The sequence below is a fragment of the Dysidea avara genome, chromosome 15, assembly GCF_963678975.1.
Source record: "Dysidea avara chromosome 15, odDysAvar1.4, whole genome shotgun sequence".
NCBI classification, from domain to species: Eukaryota; Metazoa; Porifera; class Demospongiae; order Dictyoceratida; family Dysideidae; genus Dysidea; species Dysidea avara.
Window position 1 is genome coordinate 315,483 of NC_089286.1, and position 17,276 is coordinate 332,758.

General features: G+C 38.6%; 6 protein-coding genes across 6 annotated transcripts; all 6 read right to left on the reverse strand.

Moving 5' to 3' along the window:
* Window positions 1–5,224: 5,224 nt before the first annotated feature.
* LOC136245914 (uncharacterized) lies at window positions 5,225–6,448 on the reverse strand. Its single transcript, XM_066037365.1, has one exon. The coding sequence runs from the start codon at window positions 6,446–6,448 to the stop codon at window positions 5,225–5,227; it is 1,224 nt and encodes a 407-aa protein (XP_065893437.1).
* Window positions 6,449–7,148: 700 nt separating this feature from the next.
* On the reverse strand, window positions 7,149–7,964 carry LOC136245915 (uncharacterized). Its single transcript, XM_066037367.1, has one exon. It carries the CDS (start codon window positions 7,962–7,964, stop codon window positions 7,149–7,151), a length of 816 nt encoding a protein of 271 aa, XP_065893439.1.
* A 147-nt stretch (window positions 7,965–8,111) lies between these two features.
* Window positions 8,112–9,095, reverse strand: LOC136245916 (uncharacterized). Its single transcript, XM_066037368.1, has one exon. The coding sequence runs from the start codon at window positions 9,093–9,095 to the stop codon at window positions 8,112–8,114; it is 984 nt and encodes a 327-aa protein (XP_065893440.1).
* A 213-nt stretch (window positions 9,096–9,308) lies between these two features.
* On the reverse strand, window positions 9,309–10,023 carry LOC136245917 (uncharacterized). The gene is made up of 3 exons (XM_066037369.1): window positions 9,810–10,023; window positions 9,391–9,561; window positions 9,309–9,316 (listed from the first exon to the last, which is right to left on the reverse strand). The coding sequence occupies exons 1-3, from the start codon at window positions 10,021–10,023 to the stop codon at window positions 9,309–9,311; spliced, it is 393 nt and encodes a 130-aa protein (XP_065893441.1).
* Window positions 10,024–10,094: 71 nt separating this feature from the next.
* Window positions 10,095–12,449, reverse strand: LOC136245918 (uncharacterized). The gene has a single exon (XM_066037370.1). The coding sequence runs from the start codon at window positions 12,447–12,449 to the stop codon at window positions 10,095–10,097; it is 2,355 nt and encodes a 784-aa protein (XP_065893442.1).
* A 378-nt stretch (window positions 12,450–12,827) lies between these two features.
* LOC136245919 (uncharacterized) lies at window positions 12,828–13,761 on the reverse strand. The gene is made up of 2 exons (XM_066037371.1): window positions 13,286–13,761; window positions 12,828–13,104 (listed from the first exon to the last, which is right to left on the reverse strand). Exons 1-2 carry the CDS (start codon window positions 13,759–13,761, stop codon window positions 12,828–12,830), a joined length of 753 nt encoding a protein of 250 aa, XP_065893443.1.
* Window positions 13,762–17,276: the final 3,515 nt, after the last annotated feature.

Below are 17,276 nucleotides of genomic sequence, written 5' to 3' on the forward strand. Positions count from 1 at the left end.
AATCCAATGCCATCACAATATGAAAACAAACACAAATACGTGACTCGCGATTGATCAAACACAGCACAGTACTACCAAACAGTACTCACCCTGTCAGCCAACACTTGCACACAGCACCTACACAAGTTTCTCGCTTGCCTAAACACATGTGTGAAAGCTCGTGCGCAAATGCAATACTGTACCGCTGCCATGATACAGTACCAATACACCATTACTACAAAATGGCTGGTATATGATCACGATCAAGCAAAGACTTGATACTTTGAAACAGGGAAGACGTTGCATATTGTAACTGCTCAGTATACATACACATTGTCCGTGTAGATAGTGCACAGGAAAAGCAGTGTATCGAGGTACAGAGCATCTTCACTGGAAACTAGCTCAAGCTCTGATTGGGGCTGCTGTAGCTTTAGAAACACCTCACAACGGCAATCAAGACCTGGATTCTATGAATAATTTTTTTATGATACTTTTTTTTTACAAAAATTAATACTGTACAAAAATTATAACATGTACTCTCTCCCACAGGTAGACAACTTTGTAGCAGAAATTTCCACAAGGTAACTTGTTTGTAGCGGAACTCTACAGAGTGACTTGTTTGTTGCTGAGCTCTCTATAGGGTGGTTTGTTTGTAGCTGAACTCTCTATAGGGTGACTTGTTTGTAGTTGAATTCTCTACTGGGTAACTTATTTGTAACTGAACTCTCTACAGGGTGATTTATTTGTAGCTGAAGTCTACAGGGTGACTTGTTTATTGCTGAACTCTCTTTAGGGTAATTAAGTCTCTACAGGTGACTTGTTTGTAACTGAACTCTCTACAGGGTGATTTTTTTTTGTAGTTGAACTCTCTATAGGGTAGTTGAACTCTCTTTTGGGTAACTTGTTGATAGCTGAACTATCTACATGGTGACTAGATTGTAGCTGAACGTTCTAATAGAAAAATTTATTATGAAGTTGAATGTTCTGTTGGGTGACTGCAGCATTAGAGTATATCTCGATCACGCACTTGGTACACCCTAGTTGACTTTCGTAGTGTAACTCAGTGTTTTTATCTGATTCATTATAAACCACTCAAAGCTTGTTCTAAAACAATTAATCTACCTCTGTATCTGTTTTCAGCTGATTCCATACACTAGTTTGCCTGGTAAGCAAAACTCGATCATGCGTTTTTTACACATAGCTGGCATTTTTGTTATAACTCCATGACTGCTAATGCGATGTCTTTCAAACCACAAAAGGTTTGCACTATGGTAGTTACTCCATATACAGACCGATTTTAAAATAATTCTGTCAATGGTTTACACTGGAGACGTGACAACAAATCGCCCTTGGAGTTTTGAAACATCGCGCATAGCTCCCTTGTTCTTTGTCTGATCTGTACCAAAATTGGACTGTAAATGTGCAGTATTATGTTCCCAGTGCCCCCCACAATTTAAGAAATTGGACAAAGCATGCGCGAGTTATTACAATTTTTCTAAAGTGTGGAGAAAAAGAAGCATCCACTCAATCCGCATCCGTGTCATCTGACACAGTCTTGGCACAACTGATGAACTATAGTGACATCACAAAGGCGTCATCTGTCGACACCGGCAGCCCACACTCCAACACCGAGGTAGTGAGCAGCAGCAAAGGGTAGAAGAGAAGGAACAGAAAATCTAAGAAAGATAGATCCAAACATACACACAATGTACAGAGATGCATCATACCCGACTGTTTCTCTTGTGCCAAAGAGAACATTGTGAACCTGACTGGAAAATCTCTCAGCAGGCAGCAGATAATACTGTTTTCCAAGGGTCTCTTCTTCATCCCAAGGACTCCTGAGAGCAATGCTAGAGAATTAATGACAGATCTTGGTAGGTTCATTGAAAACACCAAAATCAAATGGGTAGCTACAGATGCTGCAAGGGAGCTGAATGATGCACAGACCTCTCAACTTGGAACTGGAGTTAACCTTGAGACACCCCAAGTGCATGGCCTCATTCAACAGTGGGGTTCACGCACACACATTTTTATTAATAAAGAAACAAGCATGACTAGATATACTGCATGCATACTGCTGTTATTTGCAGCATATTTCTATGCTCTAAGGTTTTAATCTACAGATAGAATCTAAGCAACCTGGAATTCCAAGTACGGCGTAGCATAACGTGAATCATAAGTCTGCTTATTCAGCTTTATACCTATCTTTGTAGGTATCACTAATCCTTTCACTAGGTTCAAATTTGGCCTTTCCTCTGGCACGTGATATATTTCCCACCATCTATCTTAGTAACTAAGTCCATTCAAAGCTTATTAATGCTAGAAAAACTTATTTACTACTGAACAAAAACGAGAAGTCACCTTACCATTAGTGTTGCCACGATACATCGATAGTATCGATATAACAAGGTGGTGATATGATATGATATACCAATCAGTTATATCGATGATTGCACAATAGTGGCGCCGCTTAGTGTAATGATGTGGGGGAGGCCAGACATATGGTATTTGGAATTTAATTAAGTTGTGTGTTGATGGTGTAGTGTGGTAAACAAGCCAATCCCAAAGTACACTGGGTATGGTATTTGGAATTTAATTAAGTTGTGTGTTGATGGTGTAGTGTGGTAAACAAGCCAATCTCAAAGTACACTGGGAGGTCCAAAGTAAACTGGGAGGTTTTAAGGTTTCTATGTAGTGCCAGCCACTTGTCTTACACAGCAAAAATAGTGTTCCAATACTACCTATTCTAACCCCGTCTTTATTCAGTATTGGAACTATTTAAAAAACTCCCTATAACAAGACAAAACGAACCTCAAATCTATAAATGACTCTAATGTTATTCACTATTTGGAGCTGTGGTCTATTTTTGTTTGAGCCTAGGTAGAATTTTTGGACTATTAGTTCCAACACCATAACATACTACGAATTATGCTGTGTTAACATTAAAGCAGTAGCAAAATGCATTTAAGTAGCTTTTGCTTGTGGTATACATTTAAACTTACAATGAATGTTTGTCTTGCAAATGTTATAGTTAGTTCTATATCGTGATATATGTTCATATCGTGATATATGATATAGAGTTTTTCTATATCGTGGCAGCACTACTTACCATGCTGTGATACAGCCTTGGGTTACAGGTTGGCTCCAGTCTTTTTATAGATTTGAGCACTATAAATTTAAATATTTATCACGTGAGTACCATTTCTTATATTGAGTTTACGAAAAGTTTTCGATTGTGGGTTTGAGTTTTATTTATAGGCAAAAACCTTGAGAATTCTTGAGATCTGGAGCGTGACCTTGAGAAATTAGCACCTAACCGTGAGACCTTGAGAAGAGGCCCAAAAACTTCAGTCTCAGGTTGAAACCGTGAGAGTTGATAGGTCTGGTTGCAGACGAAGAGTAGCAAAACACCTTTGCCACAGTACAGAAACAAGTAGGCGATATTACCAGTTTAGCAACACAAATGATTCACTGCTGGCTCATCAAGCTCTACAAAATCTTTCTGAAAGACGAAAATGGTCTACACAACACATCACGGCATTGCTTAAAGAATGGCCACTAAGCAATAGTCCACCAGGTTTAATGGTGTGTAGAGATCGCCATTTTGGGTTTCCCCCATTTCTGTAGAAGGAGTTCTATGTTCACTTTGTTAGATGCTTCATCATCCGCTAAAGATGGTATAGCTGTCTTTGTGCAGATCCTATTTTTGGTTTTACATGATTTAGGTTGGTAGTGCGAAAAGCCAGAACCCATTGTGGGACGCACCCAGTAGAAAAATCACTTTAAGAAATTTTGCACCGCTTTCAACTATGCTAGAGTTAGTTTACTTCTACTAATATGCATGCTAAAAATCACTCAAATGTTTCTCTATTACCAATCCATCAAATTCTGTTTAAAATCATTTAATGTTATGCCTCTAGTATGGTTTTCTGAAGTCTGCCAGAATTACAACCAGAGTTAACCACAATGTATGCAGTGATGTGAACTATACATTTACAGTGCACAGTTTGGCCATATGCAAAAGCATCATGACCAAAGTATCCATCAGATAGACCAGCACATCAGATCTACATTGCAAGATGTTCAGCATGAAGCAAGAATGATACATTGTTTGTGCCATCCGATTCTTCCTTACTTATTTGGAATATGTACAACTGCCAAGCCTTTCAAAATAATCACACAATTTCATGGAGTCATAGATAATGATAATTCACCCCTATCTATTACCTTGAGACGCGAGCTGGATCAGAAGAGAATTGGCTTAAATGATACCGACTGGATTAGTGTTTGTGCACAGATTTTAGAGGCATTGGATTATCTGGACAATGAAGTTTGCATTATTCACAATGACATAACAGGTGATCCAACTACATTGTCAGCACAGCTGAGCTCGTCAACTAATGCCACATGTGCAGGTTGCTATCAAGTACTACTAACTGATTTTGGGAAGGCAACTGATTTTGGGAAGGCCACAAAATCTATGCAAGGAAGAACTCTCTACTTGAGCAAACAAGAAAAAAGTGAATACATTAGAAATTTCCACAATACCACCAGAGGTTGTAGAAGGTGAGAGACCACAGTAGTGATATTGTATGCTGTGGGTGGGGTATTTTATCGCATTGCTGAAAGTGGACATATCTCTCTCTACCTTGATAAGTTTATAGAAAAACTTTACTAAACATTGCTGAAAAATGCAGAGCAGTTGAATATTTGCAGCGATTAGCTGTTAAGGAAGTTTTGTTATAAATGCAAGATACTATTTTAAAGAAACCGTTGGTGTAAAGACCACGATACTGAGCCCAAATCTATTTCCAGAGAAACTATACACAGTCTATCTGATTAAGAATCTCTTTAATCAACAGCAGTAATTAAGAATCTCTTTAATCAAAAGCAGTAATTAAGAATCTCTTTAATCAACAGCAGTAAAAAATACAGCAGCAACAGCAAAATAACAACAGCACACCAGGAGTACAATAACACCAGGAAAATGTACATGCTACACTATCTATTTATACACAATTCTGAAGAAAGTTCTAGAACTTGCCAGATTCAACCTTTACATCTACACTTTCAATGTTGACTGTTTCACAACAACTAAGTTTATTTTTTATCTTTATTCCATTTCCCCCTCCTCATGTTCTACATGATGATATAGGAGTTAGTGTAATATCAGTAGTAAATCGTTCTCTTTAAGTAATCTTTTGGTGAAGGTATATTATCTCTCAATTGTCTGTACAAAATATTCTTATTTAGCTGATTCCAGTTCTAGTGGACAAAGCTTAACTATTGGTCTAACAAAGGTCTTATCTGCTACTTGAACTTTAACTGAGCGAACATTCCCATCTTGGCCCGAATATACTTCAAGAACTCTTGCCAAAGGCCAGTGAGCTCGTGGACTATCAGTTGTCCTCATTAAAACTACATCACCCACTTTCAAATTGTTCCGCAACTCGAACCACTTCTTCCGCGGACTCAGACCTGGTATCCATTCATGAAACCATCGTTGCCAAAAATGTCTACTAAGTTCTTGTATTCTTCTCCATCGTCTCAGTGGATGGTAAGCTACCTCTTTTGTACTTTCAGGAGCGAAAGTTCCCCCCATTTGACCATGTAACAAATGATTCGGTGTAAGGGGTACATCGTCATGTGGATTAGCAGATTGATAAGTCAAAGGTCTGCAATTAATCAAGGCCTCCGCTTCAGTAAAAGCCGTCATCAATTCCTCATCAGTAATGTCTGAGTTACTTAGAATAGCCGTGATTGCCCTCTTTGCTGCTTTAATCATCGTTTCGAAGACTCCTCCAAAGTGTGGGGCTTGGGGAGGATTAAAAGACCACTTTATCTTTCTTTTAATCATTGCAGAAGTGAACTTCGTATCGTTTACTATTTGGCGTGTCATCTTCTTGAGTTCTTTATCTGCTGCCACAAAGTTAGTGCCGTTATCTGATATTATTTCCTCTGGTAGTCCTCTCCTATTAATCTTTCGGCTGAAAGCAGTTAGAAAACAATCAACAACAATCAACATCCAAGCCATAAGCAATTTCCAAGTGAACAGCTCTGCATGCGAGACACGTGAAAAGACATAAGTAGCGTTTCTGTCTTCACTTTCCTCGACCCTGTACCGTGATAAATGGCTCAGCAAAATCCACTCCACTCTTGCAAAAGCCCTCAAGGATGTTGTCAGCCTATTCAATGGTAAAGGTGCCATTATTTGCCCTGTCCTCTTTGTCTTCCTCTTACACATGGCACACTCTCTCTCCCACTCAATGATTGCTTCCCTGGCAGCTACAATCCAATATTTGGATGATAAAGTGGACAATATCTGGTTAGTACCCACACTATGGTTCTCCAGCTCATGGTGATGCTTCACAATAAGTTTGGTTATCCAACTTTTCCTGGGCAGGATAATAGGATACCTTACATCATATGGAAGGAATTCACCATACTTGAGTCGGCCCTCTGATCTCATCACCCCATCATCATCCAGTCGTGGACATAAACTGAGTAATTTACTATTTTTAGGTAATTTCTTTCTTTCGACTATGGCTGTATACTTTAAAACATTCTTTCTGTGTTGTCTTCAAAATCAGTTTTTCTGCATCCCTTATTTCCTCCAAATCTATCCCTTTGTCTAACAATCTTTCATGCTGGTGAGAACGACAATTTGTTGTAAATCTCATAACTCAGGCTTGTAATCTAGTTAATTTATTCCAGCTGGAGAAACGTTCTGGTTGTAATCGCCAAATTATCTTTGTTGTGATAGTCATAAAGGCTGATTTTTCTTCTGATGGTTCTTTCACTGTATATTTCTGTTTAACTTCTTCTACAGCTGATGCAGGTCTCTTGTCAGCAACATTCCTTGGCCATTGGGATTCATCTTCTTTTAAATATTCTGGACCTTCCCACCACATCCTCAACTCTACTAACTCCATAAGTTTAACTCCACGTGTCAAATAATCTGTTGGGTTTAACTTTGTTGGAACATATCGCCTGTCATGAAGACAGAGCGAGGTTTTAGCTGCCACTCGTACTGTGATATTGTCGAGACCATTCATATTAAAGAGCACACAGTATTTATACAATAATTGATAATTAATAATTGTTGAAATAATAATTGAAGTCCAGCTTCGTTAAATAATAAATAATAATATAAATCTCAGTCTATCTTCTCAACACTCCCGAGGGAAGCAAAATATAACTGTGGAAATGTTATCATTTAAATGTTTTTGAATTGCTAGTCGAGCTTGAGTGGCTGCCTTTCTTTGCTGTTTGATAGGTTCAATTTGGCTTGGAACAATACTGTTTCTAACAGCATCAATCTTGTCTACATCAGTTACAGAATTATCAAGATCCTTTGGTTTATCGTTTTTGTTTACATCTGATTCAGTAATAGAGTTATCAGGGTTTTCTGGTACTTCTAGTGGATACAAGTGGTTCACTGGTCTTGTCATAATAATGTTTCCTGGTAATTGTATTTCGGCTGATCGAATTTTGGAGTCTCTACTAACTATTAGTCTTAATATTTTGCCAATTCTCCAATTGCTTCTTGGCAAATTATCATCCTTTACGATTACGATACTGCCCTCAGTGGGTTCCTTCTCACTATGTGACCGAGGTTGTCTATGTACAAGTGGATTTCTTTCCCTTAAACTCAAGAGATATTCATCTCTCCAGGATTTCCAGAATATGTCTAGATGCTTTTGTCCTTTCTTCCAGTGTTCAATCAATTTAGTTGCTGAATTCTTAACAACTTGGAATTCAGGATCACTATGATCGTTGCCATCACCAAAGGAACTGATACCCAGTTTTCTGTTGGATGCTAAAAAATGTGAAGGCGTTACTACAAATCCTGACTTTAAATCTCCATAAACATACGTTAACGGTCTAGAATTAAGTACTGCATCTATCTCAGCTATCAGGGTTATCAACTGTTCCAAAGTGAAATGTTTCCTTCCAGTAGCCTTCCTCAATGATCGTTTAACCATACCGACAAGTCTTTCATAAAAACCCCCTTGCCATGGGGCAAGAGCAGTTGTGAAGTTCCATTTAATTCCCTCCATAGAAATATAATTAAGTACATCCTTATTTTTGAACACTTGCCTCCACTGTTTATCCAAAACTGTATTTGTTAATCAAAACTGTGGGGCATTATCGGAGATAATTAGGTCTGGTCTACCCCGACGTGATACAAATCGTCTGATACAATTTAGAAACTGAGTTGCAGTCAGGTCTAGAACCCACTCCATATGGATAGCTCTAATCAACAGACAAGTGAACAAGCATATCCAGACCTTCTTAAGTCCAGTTCCTTGTTTCACATATAATGGTCCCAAGTAGTCAAGCCCAATAAACTGAAATGGGTCACTCTTTGAAACTCTCTCCCTGGGCCAGGGTGGCATGTTGGGTAACTGGAATGAAGGTCCTTCATGTCTATTACAAATCAAACATTTAGAGATTACATGCCTTACTTGTGTCCTGCCTTGGGGAATCCAAAACTCCTCTCGTATTTGAGATAAAGTATGTGAAACTCCAGCATGAATCAATCTCTGGTGTACTTCGCTGATTAAAAGAGCAGTAAAATGTTCATACCTTGGAAGTAGCTTGGGATTCTTAGTATCCTCATTCAAATCAGCATTACCCAACCTTCCATAACATCTAAGCAGCCTAATATCATCAATTTTAACACCAAGTTGTTGTTGAATACAATTCTTTCGATGTTTCTCAATATCGTTGAGCACCTCATGATATTTTCTATGTTGTATCACATAAAGCCAAAGTAGTGTAGCATTTCTAATTTCATCTGAATAAATGGAACCTTCCCTCATATTATTAAACACTTTCTCCAAAATCTTGTGTTTCCTCAGAACTCTTTCTTTCAATTCCTTAGAACATTTGTTTAATACCATAATGTAAATGAACTTGATACAGTAAACAGTTATGCGAAGTAACTTTCGTAAAGAGGAATATTTGAATTCATCTATTGTTAGTGGAGATGGATAATCATTGTGGACTTGAGAACCATCGTTAATAACATTAGTAACTTCGTATATGACTTGTGAACCTTTCTTACCAATTTCCAACAAGTTATCCAGCTTATCTGGTGTAATGTCTGGCATGTTCCAACTAGGCCAAGTTGTTTCTTCAGATTAGAATATTATGCTGTACCCCCACCAAACTTCACATGGTACATCAATGATGAGTTTTATGAGACAGTGAACAACACAACATCACATGGTACACACACTATGGTGTTCACTGATGCTGAACTCTTCATCCAATGTAAAACGCATTCAGAGTCAGTCCAGAGATATCTCTTATATATTGGTAGTTTAAGCTCCTGAACAATAAAATTTGCAGCACGTACTCCAATTAAGACACCTAATAATTCAAGCCGTGGCAATGTGATCTCACCAGAATTGTTGGCTCTAGATTCAACAAATATTTGGTAGGCTTCATTAACTGATTCAGATCCCATAGTAACATTATCCACATACAAATTCTCAAGAATTTTCTTTGCCACTAAACTGTTCTCATTTTTCAGGTGAAATTTCAAAGTTCCCTCCAGCAGAAATGGGCTACATACTATTCCGAATGAGACACGACAAAATCGATAAATGTCTATATTACCTTCTAGTTTATCTGGATGTTCAGGATCACGAAACCATAGAAAACGCGTCACATCCCTTTCTTCCCAATTTGCAGAAAGGCCTTTTCTACATCGGCCAAAATAACAATTGGGTATGTTCGTTGTCTTAATAACACTACACACATATCAGGTAGGGTTATAGGTCCTCGATATAAACAATCATTTAAACAATTAGCACTCTTACTTGCCTTAGCTGAGGCGTCATAAACAATTCGGACCTTAGTGGTGTTTTTAGAAGGTGTCAGTACTGGATGGTGTGGTAAATAATGCGTCTTGTGATCAATTTCCTTTTCTATAACCTTTTCAATAATTCCTTGCTTTAGTTGACTCTGTAAAATATCATCATACTGTTGTAAAAGAGTTCTATCAGCTTGAAATCGTCGTGACAATGATTTCATTCTCCGTAAGCCACATTAGAATTATCAGGTAAGTGAGGTTCAGGCCTCTTCCATGGCCATTTAATCTGATATCATTCTCCATCATGATAAATTCCCTGATTGAACTGTTCTAGGGCCTTGTCATCACCACCCATCTGTACAGGGTCACTAATACCGATTATGTCTAAACTCCACATATCAGTCAAGTTAGGATTCCTTACCACAACACTATCTGCAGCTGAAAACAAATTCAGTTCGGAAACACTTTGGTTCATCTGTGTCATAACAAAACAAGCGGCTAACTGCTGATTAACATTAACATTACTGTTAGGGTCCACAAACTTCCCTGTAAGTAAATATCCCAACTTAGATGACAACAATAATAAACCTGACGGCAGCACAATCCTCCCATTATCAACAATGCTCCAAAAGTAATCAGATCCAACTAAGATATCAATGGGAGCTGTATCTGATGGGTCCGGAATAATATCAGCCAGTTTCTCAGGTGAAATCGATTGAAGAAACTTTAAATCTGATGGTTGAAGTGGTTCTCTTCGAATGGGACTAGTGATCTGAGTCAAAACATTAGCGTTGAGGTCCATATTTGAATTCTCTTTTGTAATGATGGTAAAATGGACAACATATGTATCAATGGTCTGAGGACACTGTGAACTAAACGTAGAAATAGATAATGTTTCTTTTCTTTGAGAAAGCAAACTCAATTTTTTAGCAAGTCTTTCTGTCATGAAAGTTCTCTGGCTAGCACTATCTAACAGTAGTCGAGCTGATATAATAGATCCATTGGAGCAAAAAATTGGAACTAGTGCTGTTTGGAGAATTACTCTTTCCCCATGCGTTAATAACATATGATCTGTACTTACTGCAGGTGTAACAGTGTTTGTGCTAGAAGTGGTTTCAGTGCTAACAACCAACTGGTTATCAGTAGATGACTGGTTAACAGCTGTTGTTTCCGATGAGGAAGCAAGTCCTGGCGTTTCTGACGAAGAAGTAATTCTTGGACGTATCCTGGAAGAACCAGCAGGTAGTTGATTAACAGCCGTTGTGTCAGGTGATGAAGCAAACTTCTTGGGACATATACACCGGTTGTGGTGACCACTTGCTCCACAGTAGCAGCAAGATCTCGAGTGACCGTTAACACATTCCCTAAAAAGATGACCAATCTTGAGACATATAAAACAACGACCTTGAGAAGTAAGTAGACGTTTACGATCTGCAACAGTTTTAACCTTATCACAATTGTCGTTAAAGTGACTACCTTTGCAGAAAATACATGGGTATGATGGCTTACGTGATTGACTCTGTTGTTTTTCAAAGTTCCTTTTACTGTCAACTAGAAAACTCTCAACTGAATGATAACCTTGTTTTTCAGCAAGTGGCTTGTAAGAGCTTTCACTTCTTCTCTGACTTCTAATTTGACTCCCCCTAGAATTAGAGTCATGCCTTTGTGCATTTTCATGAATTGAAACATATCGGTTAAGTGACTCTCTTAATAACTTTACTGTCCATGTTTGTTCAATGTCCTTTGACTCTTCTAACCTTATGATTACCTCAACTGGAAATTTTGATAGTATCTGTTGTATAAGCATACGTTGCTCATTAACCCTCTCTCCCTGAGATTCCAACTGTCGCAACATCTTCTCCATGGTTTCGTAATTATGTTTAATATCGCTAAATCGATTTGTAGCCATTGAGAGATGCTGTAATTTGGAATACAAGGCCTCTATTATGTTCTCTTTCTTACCAAACTTATCTTGTAATATCTTCACGGCTGATGAATAGTTATCGTTAGTGACAGAAATTCCACTTATCGCAGTAGCAGCTGCACTGCGAATTGAACCTTTTAGGTAGTTGAACTTGGTGACATCTGGTATATCCTGTTCATGCACAGCTGTGCTGTACACATCCCAAAACTCTTGCCATTTGAGAATATCACCATCAAAGGTCGGAAGACTTAATTTGGGTAGCTTCATTTTCACATTGTTGTCTGTTTGTGATTCTGTAAGGTTTCCAGACGTTGTCAGCAAGGGTGAGGTCGCAGGTAATGTCAAAGGTCGCATAGCTGCCCTTTCAGCTTTCCTCAACACCCTTGCTAGGCGCGCTTCCAGACGCGCTGTAGTCTCTTTGGAGTCTAATAATAGTTCGATTAGACCTCCATCTCCATCCGTAGCCCACAGATACTCCTTTTCTTCCGTTTCCTTTTCGTCGCCAGCCTCCATTACGTTTACCAAGGTCGTCCATTCCTGGTTGCATCGTTCAAGGAGCGCTATATTCGTTGAAAATCGGTGAATAAGATCGTCCACCTCAGTCTCCTCCTGGTCCAAGTCAGTCTCATCCACTGAACGTTCCAGTATCGTCTTTGCTTTCTTAATGTAACTCTGCAGTCGCGCTTTTGTTGGTCCAAGCAATCTTCTTATGGGTCCCGACATTGCAAAACCTCGCGGATAAAGCCAAGCCAAACTCTAGATCCTGGTCACAGCACCATTTGTCATGAAAACAGAGCGAGGTTTTAGCTGCCACTCATACTGTGATATTGTCGAGACCATTCATATTAAAGAGCACACAGTATTTATACAATAATTGATAATTAATAATTGTTGAAATAATAATTGAAGTCCAGCTTCGTTAAATAATAATATAAATCTCAGTCTATCTTTTCAACATCGCCACTGATCAAGAGAAGAGGATGAGTGTATTTCTCCCACTCTGTTTGCAACAAATGACTTAAAATGTTCTACTGTATCCCCTAATCCACCATAGAACATTTGCACTATCAGTCCAGAAAGTATAGGATTGTTTCTCCATATCTAAAGCATCTGAATTGATGTCGCTAACCTGCTCCCTAACACAGCTCCCATGAGATCTAAACGTGGTACACTCACTGACTGAAGTGGAGCCACCTTGGTCTTGGATGAAACTAAACGTACTGATAAACTTCCATCCTGATATTTGACTCTTACATAAACTACTGCACCATAAGCCTCCAGTGAAGCATCCACAAACACATGCACTGCAATTGAGCTCACCTCCTTCCTCAACTGTAAACACCTTGGGATTCTAACACTTGGTAAACTTGATAATTCTCTGAACCATGTTGTCACTTGTGTAGATGTATCCAGTGGTAACTCTTCATCCCAATCTACACCTTGTACCCACACTTCTTGCATTAACATTTTTGCTCGTATTACAAAAGGGGACAAAAAGCCCAATGGGTTGAAACAAGGTTGCAATTTTCTTCAAAAAATTTCTCTTTGTTAACTCAAACCTTTGTTCCATCATTTTTGAATTAAACATAAACACATCCTCCGTAGCTAGCCACATTACTCCAAGTGTCTTGACTGAAGGTAAGGGGTCACTGTTTAGGTCAATCTCATAAATTCTATCCTTTACTGGAATCTGACTAAGAACCACATCAGAATTTGATAGCCATTTATGGGCATGTATTCCTGCCCTCGCCCAAAGGTCGGATAGCTCTTGATAAAGTTGGACTCCCTGATCTTCACTCACAACTGAAGTCATATTATCATCCATATAGGTTGACTTTAATATAATTTCAGGGTATCTTTCTTGATAAATCTTAGCATGATGTTGTGTTACCAATTGTGCCAAAAACGGAGAAAATACTAACCGATCAAACTCATACTCCTTTATGTCTTCCTCCAAACTTAAATTTCTCCACAGGAACCTGTGACTAGGCCGATCCTGTGGATAAAGCTTGATCTGTAAATACATTTCAGCCATATCACATATCAAAGCTACTGGGACCTTCTAAAATGTAGTAGGACCTGGCCACCTCAGGATTCTTTGCCAGTTGTTTCTCAAGGTTCTTCAAACGATTCACAGCTACAGAATAGTTGTCAGGAAGATACACTGAATCTCCCTCCCATGGTATGGAGATTCTATAATGACTATCAACAAATTGAATTGATTTTTTTGTCTTTTCTAACACCAGTTTATCTTGAGGAGATAAGAAACTAACTTCTCCACTACAACTGTCGACTTCCCAAAATTTCTGTAATACAGCTTCAATCTTGCTGACATCAGTGTCCCCTGTGGTAAAGTAAGTTCTAGCAAAATTTGTCATACAAGCCTGTCCCTCATCATAGACAGGTCCAATGCAAGTCCACCCAAGTGGTGTAAGTCTAGCCACAGGCTGACCTGGTTCACCACATACATCCCTGAAAGAAAAATGTAAATCAGAACAATCCAACCCTATTAACACATCAACTATCGGTCGAGGTCCTAATTTTTGAAACTCTATATTTCTTAAATGTGGCCATCTTCCTGCACACTCGACCCAATCAATAACTTTCATGTTCCCGGTAACTCTACCTGTTGTAAGTGCAGTCACTTTCAAAGTAGTAACCCTGGGATTCACCAGACTCCAGCTTGGCACTTTCAATTGTCTTTAAAGCTTCTCCAGCTAAACACTGTCGTAATTGAAGGAGTTTGTATTCTGGAGTGGCTGGTGCCTGATCCACACAGGCCAAAAAGGCAGCTTTCCAATTTGAATATGTTCTTTTATCACCGGAGAAAACAGGAATACTAACCCTCTTGAGCTGTTTCCACAGGTCTTGTCCAATCAGTGTAGAATCAGCCATATTCTGGCTTGTTCTTCATCCAATGGATAATATGCCCCTCTTTCTGGTACTGTAATCTGATGATCCACTGCCGAGTGAAGTGACACAGTGGGAATCTTACTGTTTACTATGCTGCCTTCTCTCACAACTCGCGGCTGTTGTTTTATATTATCTTTTACATGTTCAGACTGCTGGTGTGCTATTAAATCCTCTGACTTTGATACCTCCCTTGAGGCTGTAGTCTTATAATCAGCTATTGTCTCTGACTGTTTGAAACTATCTTCTTCTAATCTCCCGACAAACTTGTTGAGGTTAGCTACTTTATTCAGTTCATCCAAGGTGTCTTGCACACGATCTTGTGCATTACTATACTCTAACTCAACCTTATCACCATTTTTACGATCTCTGTTTTCTCTAAAAGCATCTGCTAACCTAGTCATTGTGTCCATAACATTCGCCAAAGCCTCATCTAAATCTTCACAAGCATCCTTAATAACTTCTACAGTCACATCTTTTTCTTGTATCAAAACTAGTGTTCTACGCCTTAACTCTAATATGCTATCTTCAAGCTGTTCATTACCTTGCTGCTGTTCTAAACCTTTCTCCAACTCTAGTATCTCACTATTAGTCTCCATAGTCATCAGCTTTTAACCTTGAACCATCCTCTGCTACCAAGAAATTGGTGTAAAGACCACGATACTGAGACCAAATCTATTTCCAGAGAAACTATACACAGTCTATCTGATTAAGAATCTCTTTAATCAACAGCAGTAAAAAAAATACAGCAGCAACAGCAAAATAACAACAGCACACCAGGAGTACAATAACACCAGGAAAATGTACATGCTACACTATCTATTTATACACAATTCTGAAGAAAGTTCTAGAACTTGCCAGATTCAACCTTTACATCTACACTTTCAATGTTGACTGTTTCACAACAACTAAGTTTATTTTTTATCTTTATTCCAACCGTAATCCACTTAAACAAACATGATTATCTGTGATACTTAGTTCGTTCTACCACGGTGGGAAAAACACATTTGTGAGTGTCACTGGACACACCCATTAATTGATGAATCTCGTTATACCACAGTTGTTTCAGGGAGGATTACCTGATGAACCACTTTTATTTTGGCATTAGAAAGACTTGACAAGTTGTCTGGTTTGAGTGTCTCTACAGCTTCAGCTATCCCATCATCCGTGGTCAATTGACTGTCAAGGAAATTTCGTAAGCTCTGTATAATTTCAATACGAACAGCAGAAAAACATGACAATCTGGGGCATACAAGTAGTGTGAAGTGGTTAGCCTTTCTGATGCTTGCAATTCAATGCCAAAGAATACATTGTGATCAAGTTTGCTAAGAAATGTTTCTGCCCAACAACCATTTAGAGGTTCACGTTGAAGTTCTTCTAGCTGGTTAATGACTTTTGCTTTTAGTTTAGGCAAGTCACTAACTATACAGGCATCCATTTGTAAACCCTTCTGTACACCTTTCAGAAGGTAAGTGACATCAGCCAAAACACAAACTGTCAATATTCTGTCCTTGCTGTTCCACTTTCGAAGGAATCCACCTGATTCTGCATCATGTCCTTTTTCCTAATAGCATATGCAGCTTCGATAGTTGCGCAGGAACACTGCAAAAAGTTGATGAGTAAATTCGGCAAGCGCACTCCTTTGAAATCAGGCCAATGAAGAGGCTCAGACAGCCCACTGGCTTCAGCTGCTTCTTTTAATCCATGAGTTTGTACTTCTGATACATGGAAGTAGCTGCCAACACTCACTACATCAGCTGTGATAAGCTTTACTTCACTGACAGAATTAGCAACATCTTTGTACGCTAAATTTGACTTATGAGCAGCACACCATATCTTCAGTAAAGGACCATCTTGAACCATGCAATGTATTTCTTCCAATTTTTTTCCTTAGACCATTACATTCTCCAGTTCAAGCTTTCACCATCAGTGACAACAGAAGATGTGGTCTTTATCAAGTATTTCCAAGCTTGAATAGTACTTGTTGCTACCCGAACACTATGAAAATAGCCAGTTACTCCTCATTCAAGTGGCTCACTAAACAAAAGAAATCGACTAATAAGGTCTCCTTCTGGTGCTAATTTCTCAAGGTCTCGCTCCAGATCTCAAGAATTCTCAAGGTTTTCACCTATATATAAAATTCAAACCCACAATCGAAAACATTTCGTCAACTCAATATAAGAAATGGTAATCACGTGATAAATATTTAAAATTTATGGCGCTCAAATCTATAAAAGACTGGAGCCAACCTGAAACCCAAGATTGTATTTCAGCATTGTGAGGTGACTTCTCGTTTTTGTTTAGTAGTAAATAAGTTTTTCTAGCATTAATAAACTTTGAATAGACTTGGTTACTAAGATAGACAGTGGTAAATATATCACGTGCCAGAGCAGAAGCCAGATTCGGACCTAGTGAAAGGATTAGTGATGCCTACAATCATTACAAAGATAGGCATAAAGCTGAATAAGCAGATTATGATTCACGTGATACTACGCCATGCTTGGAATTCCAGGTTGCTTATATTCTATGTGTAGATTAACACCATAGAGCATAGAAATAAGCTGCAAATAACAGCAGTATACATGCAGTATATAGCTATAGTTCATGCTTGTTGACAGTCTTTATTAATAAAATGTTGTG

Coding starts and splice junctions, on each gene's coding strand:
- LOC136245916 (XM_066037368.1), bottom strand. CDS start 9,095: ATGCCAGACATTACACCAGATAAGCTGGATAACTTGTTGGAAATTGGT.
- LOC136245917 (XM_066037369.1), bottom strand. CDS start 10,023: ATGAAATCATTGTCACGACGATTTCAAGCTGATAGAACTCTTTTACAA. Junction 9,562..9,809: donor TGACGCCTCAGCTAAGGCAA/GTAAGAGTGCTA, acceptor CATTCGGAATAG/TATGTAGCCCATTTCTGCTG.
- LOC136245914 (XM_066037365.1), bottom strand. CDS start 6,448: ATGAGATCAGAGGGCCGACTCAAGTATGGTGAATTCCTTCCATATGAT.
- LOC136245919 (XM_066037371.1), bottom strand. CDS start 13,761: ATGGCTGAAATGTATTTACAGATCAAGCTTTATCCACAGGATCGGCCT. Junction 13,105..13,285: donor TCAAAAATGATGGAACAAAG/GTTTGAGTTAAC, acceptor AACATGGTTCAG/AGAATTATCAAGTTTACCAA.
- LOC136245918 (XM_066037370.1), bottom strand. CDS start 12,449: ATGTCGGGACCCATAAGAAGATTGCTTGGACCAACAAAAGCGCGACTG.
- LOC136245915 (XM_066037367.1), bottom strand. CDS start 7,964: ATGGTTAAACGATCATTGAGGAAGGCTACTGGAAGGAAACATTTCACT.